The 22,963-nt window shown below is 44.7% G+C and overlaps 1 protein-coding gene across 2 annotated transcripts in view; it reads right to left on the bottom strand.

Moving 5' to 3' along the window:
• apoltp (apolipoprotein lipid transfer particle homolog) overlaps window positions 1–7,434 on the bottom strand; it is a 394,813-nt gene extending 387,379 nt beyond the window's left edge. For both annotated transcript variants that reach the window (XM_043711128.2, XM_087998023.1), the window contains exons 1-3: window positions 7,315–7,434; window positions 6,455–6,505; window positions 4,539–4,699 (exon numbers count right to left, since the gene is read on the bottom strand). In XM_043711128.2, the coding sequence (XP_043567063.2) occupies window positions 4,539–4,699; window positions 6,455–6,505; window positions 7,315–7,366 (264 nt within the window). In that variant the 5' untranslated portion in view covers window positions 7,367–7,434. The remainder of the gene's footprint in view (window positions 1–4,538; window positions 4,700–6,454; window positions 6,506–7,314) is intronic.
• Between the last annotated feature and the right edge of the window lie 15,529 nt (window positions 7,435–22,963).

The raw sequence follows: 22,963 nt of genomic DNA, 5'->3' as shown, positions 1-22,963 counted from the left end.
TAGAAAATATCAAAGATGGGGTAATTGAGACACAGAGTCGTATCCCTACTTCTGCGCCAGGAGGCCCGGGTTCGTGTCTCACCTGATCCAGAGATGTGTAATAACATTTCTGAACAGACTGAAAGTATCTGGGTGCTACATAAATATATTTTCACATTCCCAATCCCTTACTGTGAACAAAAGTTGTTGCCCACAGCACCACCACATTCAATGTCGTTCATGGCAGACCGTTACTCCCAGTATGATCTCCCCAGCTCAGCCACTATCATTGCTAAAAGCTACCCATTGCAAATGCAAACTTTGCAGATTTTTGTATTTTACAATTTGGAGTAGTGGGGTGGTAGTGGCAGCCTCGTAATTATGTCACTGGTCTAGTTATTGAAAACAGCACATTAATGTTCTGGGCACATGGGTTTGAATTTACCATGGCAGAAAACAATTTGAATTCAATTAAAAAAAAACTGCAATTAGAAAGCTGTCCTTGTAATTGTCAGCTGTCATAGAAGCCCACTGGTTCACTAATGTCGTTTGGGGACAGAATTGAATTGAATTAGCTTTATTGTCACATGTGGTCAAATGAAGACAGTGAAAAGTTTACAGTCAGCACATTACAGCACCATCTTAGGTATTAGTGTACCCAGGCACAGATAGTGAAGATCAAATTCTTAGGAAACAAAAAAAAACAGAAAAGAAGCAAAGGCCGAAGAGTGGCAGATGGAGTTGAATTTAGATAAATGCGAGGTGCTGCATTTTGGAAAGGCAAGTCTGGACAGGACTTATACACTTAAAGGTAAGGTCCTAGGGAGTGTTGCTGAACAAAGACACCTTGGAATGCCTTGAAAGTGGCGGGCTTAGAGGGATACGGGCTGAATGCTGGTAAATGGGACTAGACGTATATAGGATAACTGGTCGGCACAGACGGGTTGGACCAAAGGATTGTTTCTGTGCTGTACACCTCTGACTCTATAAAAGAGATCTGCCATCCTTAGGTGGTCTGCCCTACATGTGACTCCAGACCCACAATGTCATGGTTGACCCTTAACCTCCCTCTGGACAATAAATGCCACTAAAAACCTCATCCTATAAATTGTTTTAAAGAGAGTAAAATAACAACACAAGCACCCAATATTTCAGTTTGAAAACACATTCGTTTGCAGGTGTATAAAAATGCTGTGTATGAAAAGATAACTCAGTCTTTTTCTGACATTGCCAATGGAATCAAATCTCAATAAAATTGAATCCGTTCTGCAGCATGTTAAAAATATCTCATCAGATAAGCAATGACAGGAAAATAAAAACCTTGTGCAATCCTATGTTGGCAGATGGAAGCAGACATTGAAAAGTGTCCCTGGGATTTAAAAGGGAAATGAGATCTAGTAAGAATTGGAAATAAAACAAATGACAATAAAGGAAAGGGCAGCTAAGTGAAAGCTAATCAGGTCACTGTGCTATAATAGCAAGGCTAAAATCACATTACACCACATTCAACTATGCAGTTTGCTTTAAAAATGAAAGAAAAAGATGTTGTGGTTTTATTCAATAGGTTTATGTTTTATTTAACAGCTCTTACTGACTAGCGATGAGCAATTGCATGGAGTTGTGCCGTATTTTATCATTTGACCACCTTCCTCTATAGGCATTGTAATAGAACCCATTTAAATCAATCATAAACTGCATGCAAAATAACAAATGGCTGGCAATGGTTTCCAAATGAAATGTAGACATTTCAGGATGTGTTTAAAAACTTGCAATCTTCCAAGAATGTCTAAGATGCCATCAGGATTAAAAGAGAATGTATTGTCCCAGATGTAACCACACACCCTTTTGTTTTCCCAATTGCATTATGCATACTGCTGAAGGACCACTGACAGGTCAGCTTCTTTGTCAAAAGGGCAGCGCGAAGCTGCTTTGGGCAAGACATTGGCCTCACTGGAGACTGGCGATTGCCATCTTCAGCCCCCTCTGTGTTATGGATGACTGAGCCCAAAGGCCCATTTGAAAGCAGAATATTGACAGAGCGAGGCTAGGTCAGTGATTTGGGGCACATAGTGGCAGAGGACATGTCAAATGATTTTCTCACCTCATTAGCTGAAACATCAAGCAAAATAAAGCTGGCCAATCACCCACTAAATACAAGAACTGCAAAGGGATGAAGAGTTGTAGGGCAAGATCAGGAGGATGCCAGGAGTGATGTATATGAACGATGAAAAGCTGCTCTAAATATAAATTACAAATATGAAGTGGGATCAGTGGCTGCATTCCTTAGTAAGGGCATACAATAACAAAAGTCCATTTTGCAACTATTATTTCCCCTGTTCTCTGAAGTCAGTCATCAAAAGATTTCTTTGGGCTAAAAACCAAAGAACGACGGATGCTGGAAATAAGAAACAAAAATCAGCAGGTCTGGCAGCATCTGTGGAGGTTCAGGTCTGGTGACTTTTTCTAGAACCTGCTGAGCTTCTCCTGAATTTTCTGTTTTCGAATTCTCTGGACAAGTAGCAGTGATTAAGCAGTACTGTGGTCAACAAAGTTGAACTGGATTTTTGCTGCTGCCTAACCTACGTACGGTTTGTCATGAGAACAATTTTATCATCAATAAGTTCTTAAGTTACCCACAGCACGTTTCCTTTTTTGGTTAAAGGACACAATACATTGAATTGGCTCAATAAGCTAAAAAGCAGCATTGTTTGTGAGAGGAATCAGAGTGAAAGCTGATACCACGAGCTCTAAAAGGAGTTCTTCAGATTACTACAACATAGTGAGGCCCACATATTAAATAGAAAATGGAACAGACTGAAGTCTGCTCACAGACACGCAGGAAAGGTAATACAGATCTTTTCACAAGATCACAAACTGTCACTGCGGGGCTTGATATTTGTTGCTACAACCCAAGTATTTAATTAATAAAGTTGTGACAGCTTCCCAATCCCGGATAACTCTGTCAGAAGGACCCGCTAGAACACTGCAGGAGGCTTCCACCGCATCATCTCACTGGGGTGCCAGCCTCACATTTTGTACCACAGATTGGCACAGTGGCTAGCACTGCTGCCTCACAATGCAGTGACCCAGGTTCAATTCCACCCTCCGGCGACAGTCTATGTAGCATTGTACATTCTCTCTGTGTCTGTGTGGGTTTCCTCCACGTGCTCTGGGTTCCTCATACAATCCAAAGATGTGCAGGTTAGGTGGATTAGCCATGGGAAATGGAGGCTTGCAGGGATGGCATGGGGTGGGTCAGGGTGGGATGCTCTTTGAGGGTCAATATGGACTTGATGGGCCGAATAACCTGCTTCCACACTGTAGGGATTCTGATACTCTTTGAAAAACGGAGAACATACATAATACGGTCAGTTACTCTAATACTTGGGGTTTAAGGTGAGAGGGAGAAAAGTTCAAAGATGATGTGAGGGGCAGGTCTATCTACACAGTGAGTGGTAGAAGCCTGGAATGCACTACCAGGCATGAGGGTGGAGGCAAATACTATAGGACCAATTAAGGGAGTTTTAAACAAGCACATGGACATGCAAGGAATGGAGAGATATAGACCAAGAGCAGGTAGAAGGGATTAGTTTAGTTTGGCGACATTGTGGGCCAAAGGGCCCACTCCTGTTCAGTACAGTTCTATGTTAGAGAAAAAATCATGTAAAAATGAGAAACACACACCCACAAAGCAACTTTACAAAAAAAAGGAACACATGCAGAGCTGTGCTCAAAATGATTATGCATGACAGAGCTTGTCAGCACATGTTGCATTTGCTGTGATACAATACAATTAAACAAAAAAAAACTTACTGATGAGGAAATAAATAAAACAAAATCGTTCCAGTGAAAAATTAAACAGAACAGAATCCTATAGTGTGGAAACAGGCCTTTCAGCCTAATAAGTCCACTCCGACCCTCCAAAGAGCAACCCATTCCCCTACCCTATTACTCTGCATTTACCCATGACTAATGCACCTAACGGACACATCTTTGGACTGTGGGAGGAAACCAGAGCACCCAGAGAAAACCCACGCAGACACGGGGAGATTGTCTGTGTGGAGTTTGCACAGTCACCCAACTACTAAATCAAGCTTGGCTTTGTTGATCAGATTAAATTAGACTTAAATGCAGAACCCATCAGCTGTAATATGGAAATATGCACAATTTAGACATTAGCTAAATTACAGTCAATGATGGTCACCGACTGTTAGCCACATATTTCCAAGTCGCATGATCTTCTTTTTCCTAACATTCTTTCATGGATGTGAGTGGTACTGGCAAGGGCAACATTTAACACCCCCTATCTCTAACTGCCCATAAACTGATTAGTTTACCAGACCATTTCAGGGGGTAGCTGGTCCAGCATCACATGGGGGCCAGACCAGGTGAGAATGGCAGATTTCCTTCCCAGTAGGACATTAGTGAACCAGATGGGTTTTTAGAGTAACCAGTAATAAGTTAGAATGGCCGAGACTGGCTTTATATTTTGAATTTTATTTATTGCCTGCATTGTATTGTACCCAAAAGAACATTGTAAAGCATAAAACAATACTTACTGTTAAGACATGGTGGCACTTGTCAAGAACATTGATAATGACTAAACAGTCAATTGTCAGTCCACTGCTCTCATCTAAACTTCCCTGCAAGAAACTGTTTGTGGCAGTCGTGTATTTGTAGGTATATCGGAAACCTTTCTGGTAATTCAGGTGACTGGTACCTGAAGAAACAACAACATTTCAGTTAACTTTGTTCAATTTTAATTTAACAGTGGTAAAATGCTGAATATTTGATCAACTAAAGCAATGCATTTGTACTTCATTGATCTTTTCTCATTTATAACGATGACAAAATATTTTGAAGCCTCTTTCACTTTGCAAGAGTCTCAAGGAAAAAAAGAGTTTGTCAAAAATGACTTTTTCCAGTGTTAGTGGCAGAGGAATCCGTGCCTCACACTTGTCTATAAGGAATACCAGAAATAGCTGCTGACCTAATCTAACTGGTGTTTAACCGACCAAATTCTGCAAATTTAATAGAAGGTTTAATTCTGAAATATAGTGGTCCCAACAAGGTAGTTAAGGTCATATACAACATCGCCCTGGTCAGAATCAGGACTGTGCTTTTCACAACAATCATTGTTACCTTACAGCTCACATCAGCACTGCCTATTCCCCCTCTCCCACTTACATTTTGAGAGGGCCAGGATCGAACATTGTTTTGAGATCTGTCTTATATATGGGCCAGGATCGAACATTGTTTTGAGATCTGTCATATATATATATCAAACAGCCACAGCTAACTAAATTACAGCAAGTTTGTTCATTTTCTTAGGTGCAAATGGTTGAACAGTTCTCAGCACAGACTGGGTATTATTCACTTAATAAGGCTTAAAAACAGTGACCACAGTATACACATACACACACACAGATGTGCAGTATGTGAGGCTCAGCGACCGCTTGGCAGCCTTGCGTTTTAGGGAACCTGCAGAATATCAAGTGGAGCAGAAAGATGTCTTAAAACTGCAAAATTAGCAAAAGCCTGTTACACTATGAGGGAATGTTACTACATAGGAAAGTAATATCATACAGTTCCAGAGATGCACAGCATAGAAACAGACCCTTCAGTCCAACTTATCCATGCCGATCGGATATCATAAATTAATCTAGTTCCATCTGCCAGCATTTGACCCATATCCCTCTAAACCTTTCCTATTCATTTACCCATCCAGATGCCTTTCAAATGCTGTAATTATACCATCTGCCACTACTTCCTCTGGCAGCTCACTCCCTAACATACACCATCCTCTGCATGAAACAGTTGCCCCTTAGGTCCCACTTAAATGTTTCCCCTCTCACCTTGAACCTATGGGAGTTTTGGACTCCCATACCCCAGGAAAAAAAAGACCTGACTGTTCATCCTCTCCTTATTTTATAAACTTTTATAATATGTATTAATTGCACAGCCTGTTATACTGGAGGGGCATGATACTTAAACACTCCTCGGTGCTAAAGTGGTGGCGATAATGAATGATAAACGATGAATGAGGGCGAGCAGGCGCCTCTATTTGCAGTGAGGAATCCCCTTCCCATTTGCATGCTCTCAAGTCAATGTGTTTGCAGACTGCAGTGTTGAGTTCCAGCAACAGTGAAATTATTGTCCCGGGCGGTTATACAGTGACTAATATCTTGGCTGGGAAGCTCTCATTCTGTAATGCAGAAGGCACACTGGTGGGGCTGGACGGCCGGGCAAGAACACTGAGCCTGTTAAACAGAGGGCGAGGAAAGGAGGGGCGTCCAGCAGTTTTTAAAATAGTGCTGAGTGTTGGGCATCTGCACTTCAATAGCAGCAGCACCGTTTGAGTGCCTCCCTGTTAACACTGGACACTGTGCAGAGGATCCCTGCGGTTTGCAAACTAAACCAACAATGTTTCACCTCCGAGAGGGGCTAGCCCCACGTGAATACACCCGGTGCTTACCAGTGCAAGTGGGCACGCAGGGCTTGCCTGGCCGAGCGTCCGCCGGGTTTCCTGCAGAGTAAAAGACAGACATAAAAAGCAATGGAGCATCTCAAAAAAGGTGTGTGAAATGAGGGGTTTATTTTGTTTTGCCCAGAGTACGGTGTACCATCACTGAAGGCAGCTACAGAAAAGCTGCATTCAGATGTCACCGGTTTTGAAAGCCCAGAGGGACAGGGTCGGGAGGAGTCAGTCCTGCGTTGCCCTGTCTGCTCAGCGGCCCCCGGCAAAAAAAAAATAGCCTCTTCACAAGAAGAGATCCCTCTCTTCCTCTTCCTTGTAAATGAGAGAGAGAGAGACTCAATTTGCAGGGATACAAGACAGTACCTCACCCCCCAAAAGCTCATGGACAGAGACCACCCCCTCAGCATGTTTATTCCAGATTATTCAACCAAAAAGTGAAAACTCACTCTAGACAATTTTTGCTAAAATCCCTTCCAAATGCCCTTTCAATCCCAGATCCTAGCAGGATCTATACAATTGCAATTAAAGTTGCTGTTTTTAAGAGAGAGAAAATACAATGCCTCAGTTCCCCGGTGTAGATCAGGAATTTAATAATCTGACAAATCACTGCACACACAGACGCAACTTCCAGGGATAGCCTTCACTCAGTCAACAATCCCATGAACTGATTCTCTTTTCTTTTTCAATTTCAGCCCTTGCACGCACTTGCAGTTCCACTGGAAAGAACATTAGAAACTTGAAAAGGATCGGTTTGGACACACACACACACACACAGCCAGAGCACTGAGGCTGGGTAACTTTTTTCCCCTTCCCTCTCACACCACTCCCCTGCAAGTTTCCAACGGGTACAGACTTACTTCCAAGGCAGCAAACAGCCGCCCAGAGACAGAGGACCGCCCGCAGCCTCATCGCTGTCACAGAGGGACGCTCCTGGGGATAGTTGGGAGCAGTGCAGTGCCGGTTCCTGGGCTGGGACACGCTGCCGCCGGAGCTGTTCAGTCAGCGACAGACCTCACTCCTCCAGCCGGGCGTGAGGAGAAGGGGCAGCCGCTGGAAAACTTTCGACCAATCCCAGGGGCTCGCCAGCTCGGCGAATATTCTCATTGGTTAGGAGAAGGGACCCACCAACAGGAAAATAGCAATATCTCACACATACACACACGTAAACCCCATCAAATCATGTTTTAAAAAGCAGCAAACCTTAAATGGTAAGAGTTGCTGAAAAGTATTGTAATCTGATTTCTGGTTAAATTAAGTAGCTTATTGCTAAATTACTGTCATTTTCACTAAAGTTTATTTTTATATATGTAGGGACTGTTCTTCTTTCAGAGTAGCTCTTGGTGCCAGTATTACACCAGCTTTCTGTAGATTGTATCTGTGTCAAGAATGTACGGTGAGAGTACAAAATAGGAGCTCAGAAACAAGGCGAGGTCACAGGGACCCCCAGAGCATCTCCTATTAATCAGATCCTGGCTAAACTGTGGTCTAACTCAGTGTAGCCAGCTACCTTTGCCTCACAGTCCTGAACAAATAAAACCTAGCAATTGCAGCAATAACTGTTTGCAGAAACGGTTTCCAAACTGCATAGTGTTTTTTTTTTCTTAATTTCATTAACAGGCTCGGTCAGCATTCGTTGCCCATCCCTAATATCTGAATTTGAATTTTATTCAAGTCAAATGCAAAACCAACATCATAATTCAAACCCAGGTCCCCAGCACATTACCGGGGTCTGTGGATGAAGAGTCCAGTGATAAGACCACTTGCCCATCACAGGCGTAAATGTTTCATTCTAGAAAGGGCCTGCTTCTGAGTCTATTTCCCCCCAACCATGTCCTTCAGGTCTCAAGCTGTGAAATTGGTTTCTCGCTATCCAGCCTACCCGTTCATCGCTGTATTTTAAGTCTCTAAACAAATCATCATTTTACTAGATAAACTCCAGGGAATACAACTCTAGGCGGTTAAACGTTGCCTTGTCATTTAACGCTTTGATTCCCAGGCAGTAAAATTTATCATAATCCCACTCTTTTATGAGGGAGAGAGATGGCTGTAGGAGAGGTTAATCTGAGGGTCACCACACCTCAGGCAAGGGAGAAGTTGAGAAGGTGAAACCTTCACAGAAATCTCAGTTGGTACAGGAATTGCTTGCCTTCATTGTTGAGAACTTTGAGTACAGGAATTGGAACGTTATGTTGAGGTTGGACAACACTTTAGTGAGAAGAAAGTGAGGCCTGCAGATCCTGGAGACCAGAATCAAGGGTGTGGTACTGGAAAAGCACAGCAGGTCAGGCAGCATCCAAGGAGCAGGAGAATCAATGTTTTGGGCATAAGCTCTTCATCAGGAATGAAGTTTGTGAGCCAGTGGGCTGAGAGATAAATGGGTGGGGGGTGGGTGTGGGGCTGGGGTGAGGTAGCTGGGAATGTGATAGGTAGATGAAGGTGGGGGGGTGAAGCTGATAGGTGAGAGGAGGGTGGAGCGGATAGGTGGGAAGGAAGATGGACAGGTCAAGAGGGCAGTGCCGAGTTGGAGGCTTGGGACTGGGATATGGTGGGAGGAGGAGAAATGAGGAAACTGGTGAAATCCACATCGATCCCAGTGGTTGCAGGATCCCAGGGCGGAAGATGAAGCATTCATCCTCCCGATGTCAGGTGATTAGGTTCTGGCGATGGAGGAGACCCAGGGCCTGCATGTCCTTGGCGGAATGGGAGGAGGAGTTAAAGTGTTCAGCCCCAGGAGATGGTGGGGTTGGTTGGTGCAGGTGTCCCAGAGATATTCTCTGAAAAGATCACAAGTTGGCATCCTGTCTCCCCGATGGAGAGGAGACCACATCGGGTGCAATGGATACAGTAGATGACATTGGTGGAGGTACAGGTAAACTACTGTTGGATGTGGAAGGATCCTTTGGGCCTTTGGATGAAGGTGAGGGAGGAGGTATGGGCTCAGATTTTCCACTTGCTGCGGTGGCAGAGAAAGGTGCCGGGAGTGAGGTGTGGGCTGGTGGGAGGTGCGGACCTGACGAGGGAGTTGCAGAGGGAATGGTCTCTCCAGAACGCTGATAGGACTGGGGAGGGAAAAATATATCTGGTGGTGGGGTTTGTTTGTACGTGGTGGAAATGGCGGAGGGTGATGCGATGTACGCAGAGGTTGGTGGGATGAAAGGTTAGGAGGGGTGGGGGGTGGTGGGGGCTTGTCCTCGTTGCGTTGGGAGGGGTGGGGTTCAAGGGCAGAAGTGCAGGAAGTGGAGGAGATACGCTGGAGGGCATCATCGATCATGTGGGAAGGGAGATTGCGATCTTGGAAGAAGGAGGCCAAGTGGGATTTTCTAAAATGGAATTGGTCATCCTGGAAACAGATGCAACGGAGGTGGAGGAATTGGGAATAAGGGATGATGGTGATAGGTGGCAACAACTCTCCAGATGTAAATAAAGGATGACTTGATGATGGAATACTGGCCTCTGTAAGTTATTTCAGTGATGCACAAGCCTGAAGAAATTTGGTTGCAACAGTCATCTTTGAGCGGGGATAAGCATTTCTGGCATCATGCCATTATTTGGGAAGCTTGACTCGTTCGATTCTGCTGTGAAAATCTGGACCCAGTACGTGGAAAGAATGCATTATCTTTTCCGGGCAAAGTAGATGAAAGGCAGCAAGTAATTCTCTTGACAGCAGCTTTTTGGGTTATTAGGAACCTAACTTTCCCTGAGGCTCCAGATACTAAAATCTTTCAAGGGTTGACAGATTTAATTAAGGAATATTACTACCAAACCCCCGCAAATTGCGAGACACTATCAGTCTTACTTGGCACTTTGAGAACAGGGGATGCTGTATCTGAATTTTTGATTAGATTAAGATGGGTGGCAGAGTCCTGCGACTTCGGTTTCACCCTTAATGACAGGCTGAGAGACTGGTGGACTAATGATGCAACGTTGCAAAATCGCTGACTATCTGAAGCCTAACTGGACTTCAACAGGGACTACAAGTGGTTTGATCATTGGAAAATGCAGCAAGTGGAGCATATGGGTTGCAGAGTATTCCAGTTGAAGTGGGCATCCTTGCCAGATCGACTGAGCTTGGGGAACACCACTCGAGTGCAGGCTCACTCAGGACATACCCTGAGCAGACGGACTCTAGGTCAGCCCACAGAAAAACCCCAAAACAAAGCCAAGCTTTGGCCAAATGATTAAAACTTTCTTCAGGATCTGGCCAGCAAGCCATTGTAGTTACTGCCAGTATGTAGACTCAAGGTAGCCAAAATGCTTCACCAGACCCAAACTGAGTAAGAGAACTCATTAGGCCAGTATCCAGGAGAGTGCATACCAGGGAATCCCATCTACATCTGATTTGGAACAGATAAATTGCTTTGCAACATCCAAATCAGAACCAAAATAAACTTCTGGTTAAATGGTCACTCAGTTCTAATGGAGGTCGACACTGGTGTGGCTGTTTCAGTGATCGCAGAACCAGTCTTTAACAAAGTTCACTGTGGATTCCAACCCTTAACTTTGCGTAAGACTGAGAACCCATACTGGGGACCCTTTACAGATTAAGGATACAACTTCGCTTCTGGTCCCTTATGGGAAGCAGCTGGTTCAGTTCCCACGGATGGTAGTAAAAGGCTTAGGCCCCACACTGATGGGACAAAATTAGTTCACCTCGATTGGCTCAACATTTTTCAATTAGAAAATAACTGCCTGGGTGAAATCCTAATTAAATACCCGGATGTTTTTCAGGAAGGTCTACTGACCATCAAAGGAGCCAAAGCCACCTTGCATGTTGACCAGGAAGCAATTCCATGATTCTACAAGGCCTATCCCAGTGCCATTTGCCTTACGGGCAAACAGAGAGGCAGAAATCAGGAGGCTGGACAGTGAAGGAATCGTCAAACCCCAGTCCAGTTTGTGGAATGGGCAGCACTGGTCGTATCGATTGTGAAGCCCAATGGGTCAGTTCATCTTTGTGGAGATTTTAAACAAATAGTAAAGCACTTGGAACATAGAACATTACAGCGCAGTACAGACCCTTCAGGTTTCGATGTTGCACCGACCTGTGAACCAATTTGAAGCCCATCTAGCCTACATTATTCCATTATCATCCATATGCCTGTCCAATGACCATTTAGATGCCCTGAAAGGTGGCGAGTCCACTACTGTTGCAGGCAGAGCATTCCTGCATTCTCTGAGTAAAGAAACATCTGTCCTATATCTATCACCCCTCAATTTAAAGCTATGTCCCCTCGTGCTAGCCACCATCATCTGAGGAAAAAAGTTCTCACTATTCACCCTATCTGACCCTCTGATTATCTTAAATGTCTCAATTAAGTCACCTCTCAACGTTATTCTCTCTAATGAAAACAGCCTCAAGTCCCTCAGCCTTTCCTCATAAGACCTTTCCTCCATACCAGGCAACGTCATAGTAAATCTCCTCTGAACCCTTTCCAATGTTTCCACATCCTTCCTATAATGCAGTGAGCAGAACTGTTCGCAATACTCCAAGTGCGGTCGCACCAGAGTTTTGTACAGCTGCAGCATGACCTCATAGCTCCAAAACTCAATCCCTCTCCTAATAAAAGCTAACACAACTTATGCCTTCTTAACAACCCTATCAATCAGGGTGGCAACTATGTACATGGACACCGAGATCTCTCTGCTCATCTGCACTACCAAGAATCTTACCATTCGCTCAGTACTCTGCATTCCTGTTGCTTCTCACAGCGGGATAAATACCCAATCCCTCACATAGAGGATTTATGTGCAAAGCTGGCAGAGCAGGTTGTGGTGGGAGGGGGGAAGGGATGCTTCATGAAATTTGACAGGAGCCATGTATACTTGCAATTGTGGTTAGATGAGGATTCCCAGAAGTATGCTACAATTACTGCCCACAAAGCTTTGAACCAATATACGAGATTACCATTTGGGGTATTGGCAGCCTCCGCAATTATTCAGCGGATGATGGAGAACATTTTACAAGCTGAAAATGTGTTGCTGGAAAAGCGCAGCAGGTCAGGCAGCATCCAAGGAACAGGAGAATCAACGTTTCAGGCATAAGCCCTTCTTCAGGACATTTTACAAGGTCTACCCCAGGTTACCATTTATCCAGATGTCATGCTGACTGTAGGGAAGAGCAATTAGGGAAATGTAGAGAACTTGGAGATAGTCCTCTACAAGTTTCTCCCAGGTGGGCACGTGCCTTAGAAGGGGAAAATGTGTGCTCCAGGCACTCCAAGTGACCTACTTGGGCTACACCCACATCCAAACTGGAGATTAGGTCTTCTTTGGGCTGATGAATTTTACAGAAAGTTCATACATAATCTTGCCTCCATCCCAGCACCTTTGCATCAACTCTTAAAAAAAGGTCATGATGTGGAGGTGTCAGTGTTGGACTGGGGTGGACAAAGTTAAAAATCACACAACACCAGGTTATAGTCCGACAGGTTTAAAAAAGGATTGTGTAGCCAAGCCACACCTTTTGGGGAAAGGAAGAAACAGCTACCATCCTCTAAGGAGTTGGCACACTATGATCTCAAACGTGATCTAGTGTTGGCATGTGATGCCTCCCCTTATGGCACTGGGATAGTATTAGCTCATAAGTGGCCCAATGGGGAGGAATGCCCCCTAGCAAATGCATCCAGGATTTTGGCTAACGCAGAGCGTAATTACACCCAGAAAGGAAAGGAAGGTTTGGTGGTCATATTTGGAGTCAGGAAACTTCACCAATACTTTTTTGGACGTAAATTTGTGATAATAATGGACCACAGACCCCTGCTAGGTCTGCTTAAAGAGGATAAGGCAGTGCCACCCATAAATTCAGGTCCAATTCAGCGGTGGGCTCTAATACTAAGGTCGTTTCATCACAAGATGGAACACTGTCCAAGAGACCATGTAGGAAATGCGGATGCATTGAGTCACCTCCCACTGGCAGGTACAGCACTGATGGTACCGCTACTGAAGAGTCTGTAACGTTTTAAAATTTTCTGGACACAGCTGACAAAAGCAGAATTTGAACACAGAAAGATCTGGTCCTGGCAAAACTGAAACCGCTGGTGGTGACCGGGGAAACCAAAGGCCCATCACAACCAGAAGTGAAACCTTTTTGGACCAGGAGAGACCAGATCACAGTGGAGGATGGTATATTATTATGGGGAGCAAAAGTGATTGTCCTAAGCAAGGATCGTTGCCAGATACTGACTGAAGTCCACCAGGGTCATCCAGGGCTTGCCAAAATGACGATGTTGGTAAGAAGTTATGTCTGGTGGCCAAGCCTCAATGCTGAGACAGCCACAATATTGGGCAGTGCCCACAGTGCCAACAGAGACAAAACTTACCGCCAGTCACTCCTCCACATTCATGGGAATGTCCAGGTTAACCCTGGACTCAGTTGACATCTAACCATGATGGTCCTTTCACGGTTCAACATTCTTAGTCAATGTGGATGCCCACTCAAAATGGCTGAATGTGCATAGCGTTCATTCATCAAACACCGAGACAACTATAGAAAATCTGTGTGCATCTTCTGCTATACACGGACTCAGGAAGTATTGGTCACAGGAACAGGCCATTGTTTAACAGCTGGGAATCTGAGTATTTCCTAAACTCAAATGGTATCTGAAATAAGACAGCTCCATATCATCCATCAACGAATGGTCTGGCAGAAACTTTGAAGGCAGGTTTAAAGAAACAGCCTACAGCTTCAGTGGATACCAAACTGTCCCAGTCCTATTTCATAGAATCCTTACAGTGTGTGGAAGCAGGCCATTCGGCCCATCAATCGCCCCTGTGAAGGGCATCCCACCCAGACCCACCCCTTTACCCTACCTCTGTAACCCTAAACAGCCCGTGGCTAACACACAGGGGAGATGATGGCCTAGTTGTATTACCTCAGCACTGCTAATTCAGAGACCCAGATTGCATTCTGGGGACCCAGGGTTCCACCATCTGCTGTGGCAGATTTGAATTTGAATTCAATAAAAATCTGGAATTAAGAATGTAACGATGACCGTGAACCCATTGTCAGTTGTTGGAAAACCCCATCTGGGTCACTAATGTCCTTTAGGGAAGGAAACTGCCGTCCTTACCTGGTCCGGCCTACATGTGACTCCAAACCCAAAGAACTGAGGCTGACTCTCAACCGCCCTCTGGGAAATTAGGGACGGGCAATAAATGCTGCCTAGCCAGCGACGCCCTCATTCCATGAATGAATAAAGAAAACAATACATAGCCTGCACATCCCTAGACACTCTGAGCAATTTATCATGGCCAATCCACCTAACCTGCATCTCTTTGGACTGTGGAAAGAAACCCACACAGACACAGGGAGAGCACACAAGTTCCACACAAACAGTCGCCTGGGGCTGGAATTGAACCAGAGTCCCTGGCACTGTGAGGCAGCAGTGCTAACCAACCATAATGCCCCTGGACCACCATTCATAAAACTACCACTGTGTTTGGAGGAGGGGGGGGGGGGGGTGGGTGAACGGCATCAGGAGTACCAGTTACAGACACAAGATTCTGCAAAGTATGACAGCCTCCTTCAGGAGATGAAGTTTGGTGTCGGCCCATTCCCATGATTCCTGCATGAATAAGAGGCCGATCAGTGCCATATAAAATACAGGTCGGTGTGACTGTCCTGAACAAGCATGTGGTCCACATGAAAGCTGTAAATTCGCAAACGCTGTGGGAGCAAAGCATGCCCAACTCCTTGACAACCTTTTCAAATGTTCTGGAACATGTGGCTTCTCCTTCTCCATTAAGCGTTAAGGATACCTTGGAATCTGAGATGAACATGGCAGATGTCTCCGCAGGAGCAAGAGGCGAGCTACTGAGCATTACACACCGTCCGTATCCGAGGCAGAGTCGGAGGAACCTGACCAGGAACTAAAATGCCCCAGGAACAGCTACAACAAAAAGAACCAGCCTCTGTCTTCGGGCTTGGGTTGGGGGAATACAGTGATTGTAGCGAGGTCAGCCAAGTGGACCTCATAGAACATGAGCTCCCTGACTGGGGCTGCTAATCTGGTCCAATCAGGGAGTGTCAGAGGTTCTGCTCACTCTGAGAGCCGGATCAGTGTCAAGGACTGTCCACATGTAAATAATGGGTGACTCGGTGATGAGATACCAGTCTCTGTGGAGTTATTTCAACCTCCACCTTCTCAAAGGCAATTAGGGATGGGTGATAAATACCGGCCCAGTCTGTAATGCACCATATCATGCATGAATAACTAGCCAACCTTCTATCCATAACAAGAAACAGGGAGTTGGCATAAGTTGATTCTTTATCCATTTGGCAAGATGTAAAGAATGGGGTGTCACAGAGGCTGGTGCTGCGGCCTCAATTATTTACATTTTATTTAAATGACAGGGCAGAAAACCTTGACAAATTTGCTAATGATCAAAAAGGTGAATTGTGAAGAGGAGATAAGGAGGATACAAGAAGAAATGCTGTTTTGGGGGCAGCATGGTGGCTCAGTGGTTAGCACTGCTGCCTCATAGCGCCAGGTATCCAGGTTTGATTCCCACCTCAAAGAACTGTGTGTGGAGTTTGCACATTCTCCCCGTGTCTGTGTGGGTTTCCTCCAGGTGCTCCGGTTTCCTCCCACAATCCAAAGATGTGCAGGTCAGGTGAATTTGCCGTGCTAAATTGCCTATAGTGTTAGGTGCATTAGTCAGGATGAAATGTAGGGGAATGGGCCTGGATGGGTTACTCTTCAGAGGGTCGGTGTGGACTTGTTGGGTCAAATGGCCTGTTTCCACTGTAGGGAATCTAATCTCCTATGGATAGGCTAAGTGATGGGCAAAGATGTAGCAAATGGAGTATGTCATAAAATGTAAGATTGTTCATTTTGACAGGAGGAATTTAAAATCACCAAGCTTTAATCTAAATAGCAATACAGTACAGAGCTCTGAGATATAGAGAGATCTGGTGTGCCAGTGCATGACTCTCTAAAGGCTAGTATACAGGTACAACAAGGACTTGGAAAGCTATCATTTCTCCCAAGGGGAACTTACTGCAGAATTCAGGAGGTTGTGTTTTGGTTATACAGAGACCACATCTGTCATACCATAAAAAGTATTGGTCACTTTATTTATGGAAGGATGTGTTAGCAGCAGTTCAGGGAAGATCTACCAAAGTAATATCTGAAATAAGTGGGTTGTCTTGTGAGGAAAAGTTGGACAGGCTAGACTTGTATCCAGATCCAGGGATTTGAGACCAATTATGTGGCACAGCACCACCCACTGGCCAAAAGCTGAATTGTGGAAGACCAACATTTCCAGAGATAGTTCCTACATTTCCCAACATGAAACAGAAAGGAGGTCTGTTTGGTACTGATCCAGCCCCAGAGGAGAAATTCTGTCATTGGAATTCATCCCTAACCGGAATGTTTCCAGCAATAATTGATTATTTTCTTTCTTCTGTGATTAAAGTTGTGTGGGCAGCCTCTTGAAACTGAAGAGCAAATCAAAGGTTTTCTTGCCCGAAAGGAGTAACTAACTGGCAGTGACATGACGAGGAAGTAAGGCTCTTCAAGATGGAGGGGTCCTTCTCCCTAACATTTTTAGAACTCTAATTAAAAAAGTGGTCCTCGCAGCTAGGTTACCTGTGTGGGGTTCAAAGGGCAATTTATGATATGTTTGCAGTCAGGCATTGGTAGTGCGGTGGTAGAGTGGGGGGGTGGAGTGGGGGGTTTGTCTGGACTTCTGCCATTCCCCCCACCCAACCACCCACCATGAGCCCGTAGCTGTGGGATGTGGGACCACTTCCAACGTGGCACCTCAACTGACGTGTGAAACTGGAGACCGAATGGCATATTGTAGGCAGGCTCCTTTAAATGGACATAATAAGGAAGGCTGTTGATGGAGCCAAAATGGCTGCCTGCCGTGTGCAGGTGGGGGAGGTGGAGGCAGTAACACTGACAACCCCGATGCCACCTTTGCTAAATTGTCAGGCTCTAGGAACCGCTTCAGGGGTCAGGCACCAGGGCCAGACTGGTCTCTGTTCCCACTCTTGAGAGGACAGCAGGGTCTGTGTCCAGGTCTGGTCATCCTGTTATAGGAAGGATGTTATTAAACCGGAGAAAAGATTTACCAGAACGTTGCCGGGAGTAGAGGGTTTGAGATATAAAAATAGCCTGGAAAGACTGGAACATTTTTCACTGGAACGTAGGAGGTTGCGGGGTGACCTCTTTTCCCTAGGAGGGGGGGTGGGGGGAGTTCAAATCTAGGCAGCATATTTTTAAGGTGAGAGAAAAAAGATTTAAAAAGGACATGAGGGACTACTTTTTTCTTAAACACAGAGTGTGTGGAACAAACTGCCTGAGAAAGTGATGGGTGCAAATACATTGTCTTTATAAGATACAGATTATAACGTCAAAAAGATGTTCAGATAAGTTCATGAATGGGAAAGGTTTGGAGGGATATGGGCCAAACAAAGGCAGGTGGGATTAGTTTAGTTTGGGAACATGGTCAGCATGGACTGGTTGGGCTGAAAGGTCTGATTCCATGCTGTAGAACTCCAATGACTCGATAACACATAGTTAAATAAGTATTCCTAATGATCCTGATAATAAGGTTTTGAAGTGGAAACAGTATACTGTACTATATTGTTTTTATGATGGTCATTACTGATAGATTTCAAGCCTCTCCATTCAATTGATCTCCAGTTTTGACCTTCCCACTTTGTGGCAATGCTGAAGAAAGGTTTAATAAAAGGCCAAAAGATGGCATAATGGTGGCTACAATATTGCTTGCCATGCTTCCTGTAAGGAGGAATATCTTCACCCAGACAGTGGGGAGCCTGTGGAATTCTCTGCCACAGAAAGCGTTCGAGGCTAAAGTATTGGATGTTTTCAAGGAGGAGTTAGATACATTCTTAGGGCTAAAGGGATCAGTATACTGGGCAGGGCAATTTGCTAATGCTCTTCGAGAAGATTTAAACTAATTCAGCAGGGGGATGGGAACCCAAATTGTCACTCCAGTGGCCAGGAGGTTGAGAGCAGTGAGGTCAGAAATATGGTTTTAAGCTCGCAAGAGGGCACCGGCAAACAGGAAGGTGTGTCCACTTCAACATCAGGAGCATCGGGAATAAGGTGGGTGATCTTGCAACACGGGTTGGTTTCTGGGACTTCAATGTTGTGGCCATTTCGGAGACATGGATAGAGCAGGGACAGGGATGGTTGTTGCAGGTTCCAGGATTTAGATGTTTCAGTAAGAACAGGGAAGATGGTAAAAGAGGAGGAGGTGTGGTATTATGGAGGCAGAAATGACATTTGAGGACTCGTCTACCGAGGTTAGAAACAGGAAAAGGAGAGGTCACCCTGTTGGGAGTTTTCTACAGGCCTCTGAATAGTTCCAGAGATGTAGAGGAAAGGAAAGCAAAGATGATATGAGCGAGAGTAACAGGGTAGTTGTTATGGGGGACTTTAACTTTCCAAATATTAACTCTAAATATTGTAGTTTGAGTACTTTAGATGGGTCAGTTTTTGTCCAATGTGTGCAGGACGATTTCCTGACACAGTATGTAGACAGGCCAACAAGGGGGCAAGGCCTCATTGGATTTGGTACTGGGTATTGAACCTGGCCAGGTGTTAGATTTGGAGGTAGGTGAACACTTTGGTGATAACGATCACAATTCGGTTATGTTTACTTTAATGATGGAAAGGGATAGATATATACCGCAGGGGAAGAGATATAGCTGGGGGAAAGGCAATTATGATGTAATTAGGCAAGATTTAGGATGCATAGGATGGGGAAGGAAACTGCAGGGGATGAACACAATTGAAATGTGGAGCTTATTCAAGGAACTGAAAATGTGTTGCTGGAAAAACGCAGCAGGTCAGGCAGCATCCAAGGAGCAGGAGAATCAACATTTCGGGCATGAGCCCTTCTTCAGGAATCAGCCCATTCCTGAAAGAGGGCTTATGCCCGAAACGTCGATTCTCCTGCTCCTTGGATGCTGCCTGACCTGCTGCACTTTTCCAGCAACACATTTTCAGCTCTGATCTCCAGCATCTGCAGTCCTCACTTTCTCCTTATTCAAGGAAAAGCTACTTCATGTCCTTGATAAGTATGTACCTGTCAGGCAGGGAGGAAGTGTTTGAGCACAGGAGCCATGGTTTACTAAGGAAGTTGAATCTTTTGTCAAGAGGAAGAAGGCTTATGTCAGGATGAGCTGTGATGCCTCAGTTAGGGCGTTTGAGAGTTACACGTTAGCCAGGAAAGACCTAAGGAGAGAACTAAGAAGAGCCAGGAGGGGACATGAGAAGTCTTTGGCAGGAAGGATCAAGGAAGACCTTAAAGCTTTCTATAGGTATATCAGGAATAAAAGAATGACTTGAGTAAGATTAGGGCCGATTAAGGACAGTAGTGGGAAGTTGTGTGTGGAATCTGAGGAGATAGGGGAAGCACTAAATGAATATTTTTCATCAGTATTCACACTGGTAAAAGACAATGTTGTCGAGGAGAATACTGAGATGCAGGCTACTAGACTAGACAGGATTGAGGTTCACAAGGAGGAGGTGTTAGCAATTCTGGAGAGTGTGAAAATAGATAAGTCCCCTGGGCCAGATGGGATTTGTCCTAAGGTTCTCTGGGAAGCCAGGGAGGAGATTGCAGAACCTTTGGCTTTGATCTTTATGTCATCACTGTCTACAAGAATAGTACCAGAAGACTGGGGATAGCAAATGTTGTCCCCTTGTACAAGAAGGGGAGTAGAGACAACCCTGGTAATTACAGACCAGAGAGCCTTACTTTGGTTGTGGGTAAATTGTTGGAAAAGGTTATAAGAGATAGGATTTATAATCATCTGGAATGGAATAATTTGATTAGGGATAGTCAACTCGGTTTTACGATCATGCCTCACAAACGTTATTGAGTTCTTTGAGGAGGTGACCAAACAGGTGGCTGAGGGTAAAGTGGTTGATGTGGTGTATGTGGATTTCAGTAAGGTGTTTGATAAGGTTCCCCACAGTTGGTTATTGCTGAAAATACAGAGGCATGGGATTGAGGGTGATTTCGTGTTTTGGATCAGAAACTGGCCAGCTGAAAGAAGACAGAGGGTGGTGGTTGATGGGAAATATTCATCCTAGAGTTCAGTCACTAGTGGTGTACTGCAAGGATCTGTTTTGGGGTCACTGCTGTTTGTCATGTTTATAAATGATCTGGATGAGGGCGTAGAAGGATGGGTTAGTAAATTTGTGCATGACACTAAGGTCAGTGGAGTTGTGGATAGTGCCGAAGAATGCTGTAGGTTACAGAGGGACATGGATAAGCTGCAGAGCTGGGCTGAGAATGGAAAATGGAGTTTAATGTGGAAAAATGTGAGGTGATTCACTTTGGAAGGAGCAACAGGAATAAAATTCTTGGTAGTGTAAATGAGCAGAGAGATCTAGGTGTCCATGTACATAGACCCCTGAAAGTTGCCACCCGGGTTGATAGCATTGTTAAGAAGCATACGGTATGTTAGCTTATATTGTTAGAGAGATTGAGTTTAGGAGCCATGAGATCATGCTGCTGTACAAAACTCTGGTGCGGCCGCACTTGGAGTATTGCGTACAGTTCTGGTCACCGCATTATAGGAAGGATGTGGCAGCTTCGGAAAGGGTTTAGAGGAAATTTACTAAGATGTTGCCTGGTATGGAGGGAAGGTCTTATGAGGAAAGGCTGAGGGCCTTGAGGCTGTTCTCGTTAGAGAGAAGAAGGTTGAGAGGTGACTTAATTGAGACATATAAGATAATCAGAGGGTTAGATAGGTTGGACAGTGACAACCTTTTTCCTCAGATGGTGATGGCTAGTACGAGTGCACATAGCTTTAAATTGAGAGGTGATAGATATAGGACAGATGTCAGAGGTAGTTTCTTTACTCAGAGAGTCATAGCGGCATGCAATGCCTTGCCTGCAACAGTAGTAGACTCGCCAACTTTAAGGGTATTTAAATGACCATTAGATAAATATATAGATGAAAATGCAATAGTGTAGGTTAGATGGGCTTCAGATGGTTTCACTACATCGAGTGCCAAAGAGCCTGTAATGCGCTGTGATGTTCTATGTTCAAAAGGTATGGGGAGAATGTAGGAACAGGGGACAGAGTTTGATGATCAGCCAGGATCAGTTTGAATGGTGAGGCAGGCTCAAAGAACCTATCCTGCTCCTGTTTCCTATGGTCTATGTTGACACTTTTGGACATGGTTGACCATGCCATTGTTCTCCAGGCCCTCTCCCCCATTAGCAACTGAGTGGGATTTCCTTCACCTTTTATTATTAGGTGAAACCAGGGACTCCCCCAATGTAGCCTCCCTACCCACCCCTCAACACCATTACCTCCAGTGTCTCGCAAAAATCGAACATGGGATTCCTCCTAATTTTCATCTATCCTCCGACACCCCACCCTGCAACATTACATCAGGTTCCACATGTGCATTACTGACAGACTTAACCTATTATTAAATGTGCTTCGAATTCATCATTTATGGGGGTTCTCAGGAATGAACCCTTGCAGGTACAGTGGAATGACTATACTCTACAGTCATATAGACTGAAATTATAAACTTTGAAATCAAACTACTAACTACACTGACTTGACGCAATGCGTGTAAAATTAAGTCACTTTTGTTTAGCTGAAAGAGTGATTTTATTTGCTGTTTGTAGTGTCTACAAATTCTGTACTACAATGCCATGTAGTTGAGCTGTGAATTTTGAGAGATTTACCCAAATATTACCTTTCACTGCTTTTATGTTGCGAGAGGACAAAGCAGCCCATTTGATCAGTACCCATTCCCCCACCTTTCACATTCACTGCCTTCCACCAACACTCAGTAGCAGCAGTGTGTACCATCTACAAGATGCAGCAACTCATAAGGTTTCTCCAACATGACCTTCCACACCCACAACCACTTCCATCAAGAAGGCTGAGGGCAGCAGATACATGGAAACGCCACTCCCTGCAGGTTACCTGACTTGGAAATATACCGTTGCTTCAATGTCACTGAGTCAAAACCCTGGAACTCCCTCCCTAAGGACCCCTCATAGACTTCAGTATTCAAGAAAGCAGCTCACCACCACCTTTTCAAGAGTAATTACAATTGGGCAATATGTGAAAGAATTTTTAAAAAATTGCTCAGCCCAATTTCGTTTTTTGATGAGCTACAAATTAATCCAATTACATTAGTGCCAGCATAAACATTAATTGCTAACCATTGAATCTAGCTGTTTTTCTAATGCTCTCTGAAGCTGAACCAGACTATTCACAATGTCATCTCCCTATTTCCCATGAACTGAACTTGACCTTAGAACCATTTTCTCACAAGGACCGTCTCCTCCCACACCATAGCTTCATCCATCTCTGCACTTGCTTCAACCTGTCTTCAGTTGAAATCCTCACCCCTCCTGACTGGACTAATGTCCAACCCAGCTTCCCATCCTCAACAAATGGGGGTTTGCCCAAAACTCTGCCTCTGTTTTTGAAACCAACTGAAGTCCCATGCACCCATCAGTCCTGTGCCAATGTTCTACAATGAGTGC

The sequence above is a fragment of the Chiloscyllium plagiosum genome, unplaced genomic scaffold (assembly GCF_037043375.1).
Source record: "Chiloscyllium plagiosum isolate Xiang-an unplaced genomic scaffold, Cpla_swu_hap1 HiC_scaffold_20, whole genome shotgun sequence".
NCBI lineage: Eukaryota > Metazoa > Chordata > Chondrichthyes > Orectolobiformes > Hemiscylliidae > Chiloscyllium > Chiloscyllium plagiosum.
Note: the sequence above shows the minus strand (reverse complement) of the source record. Positions and strands in the feature narration are given on the sequence as shown.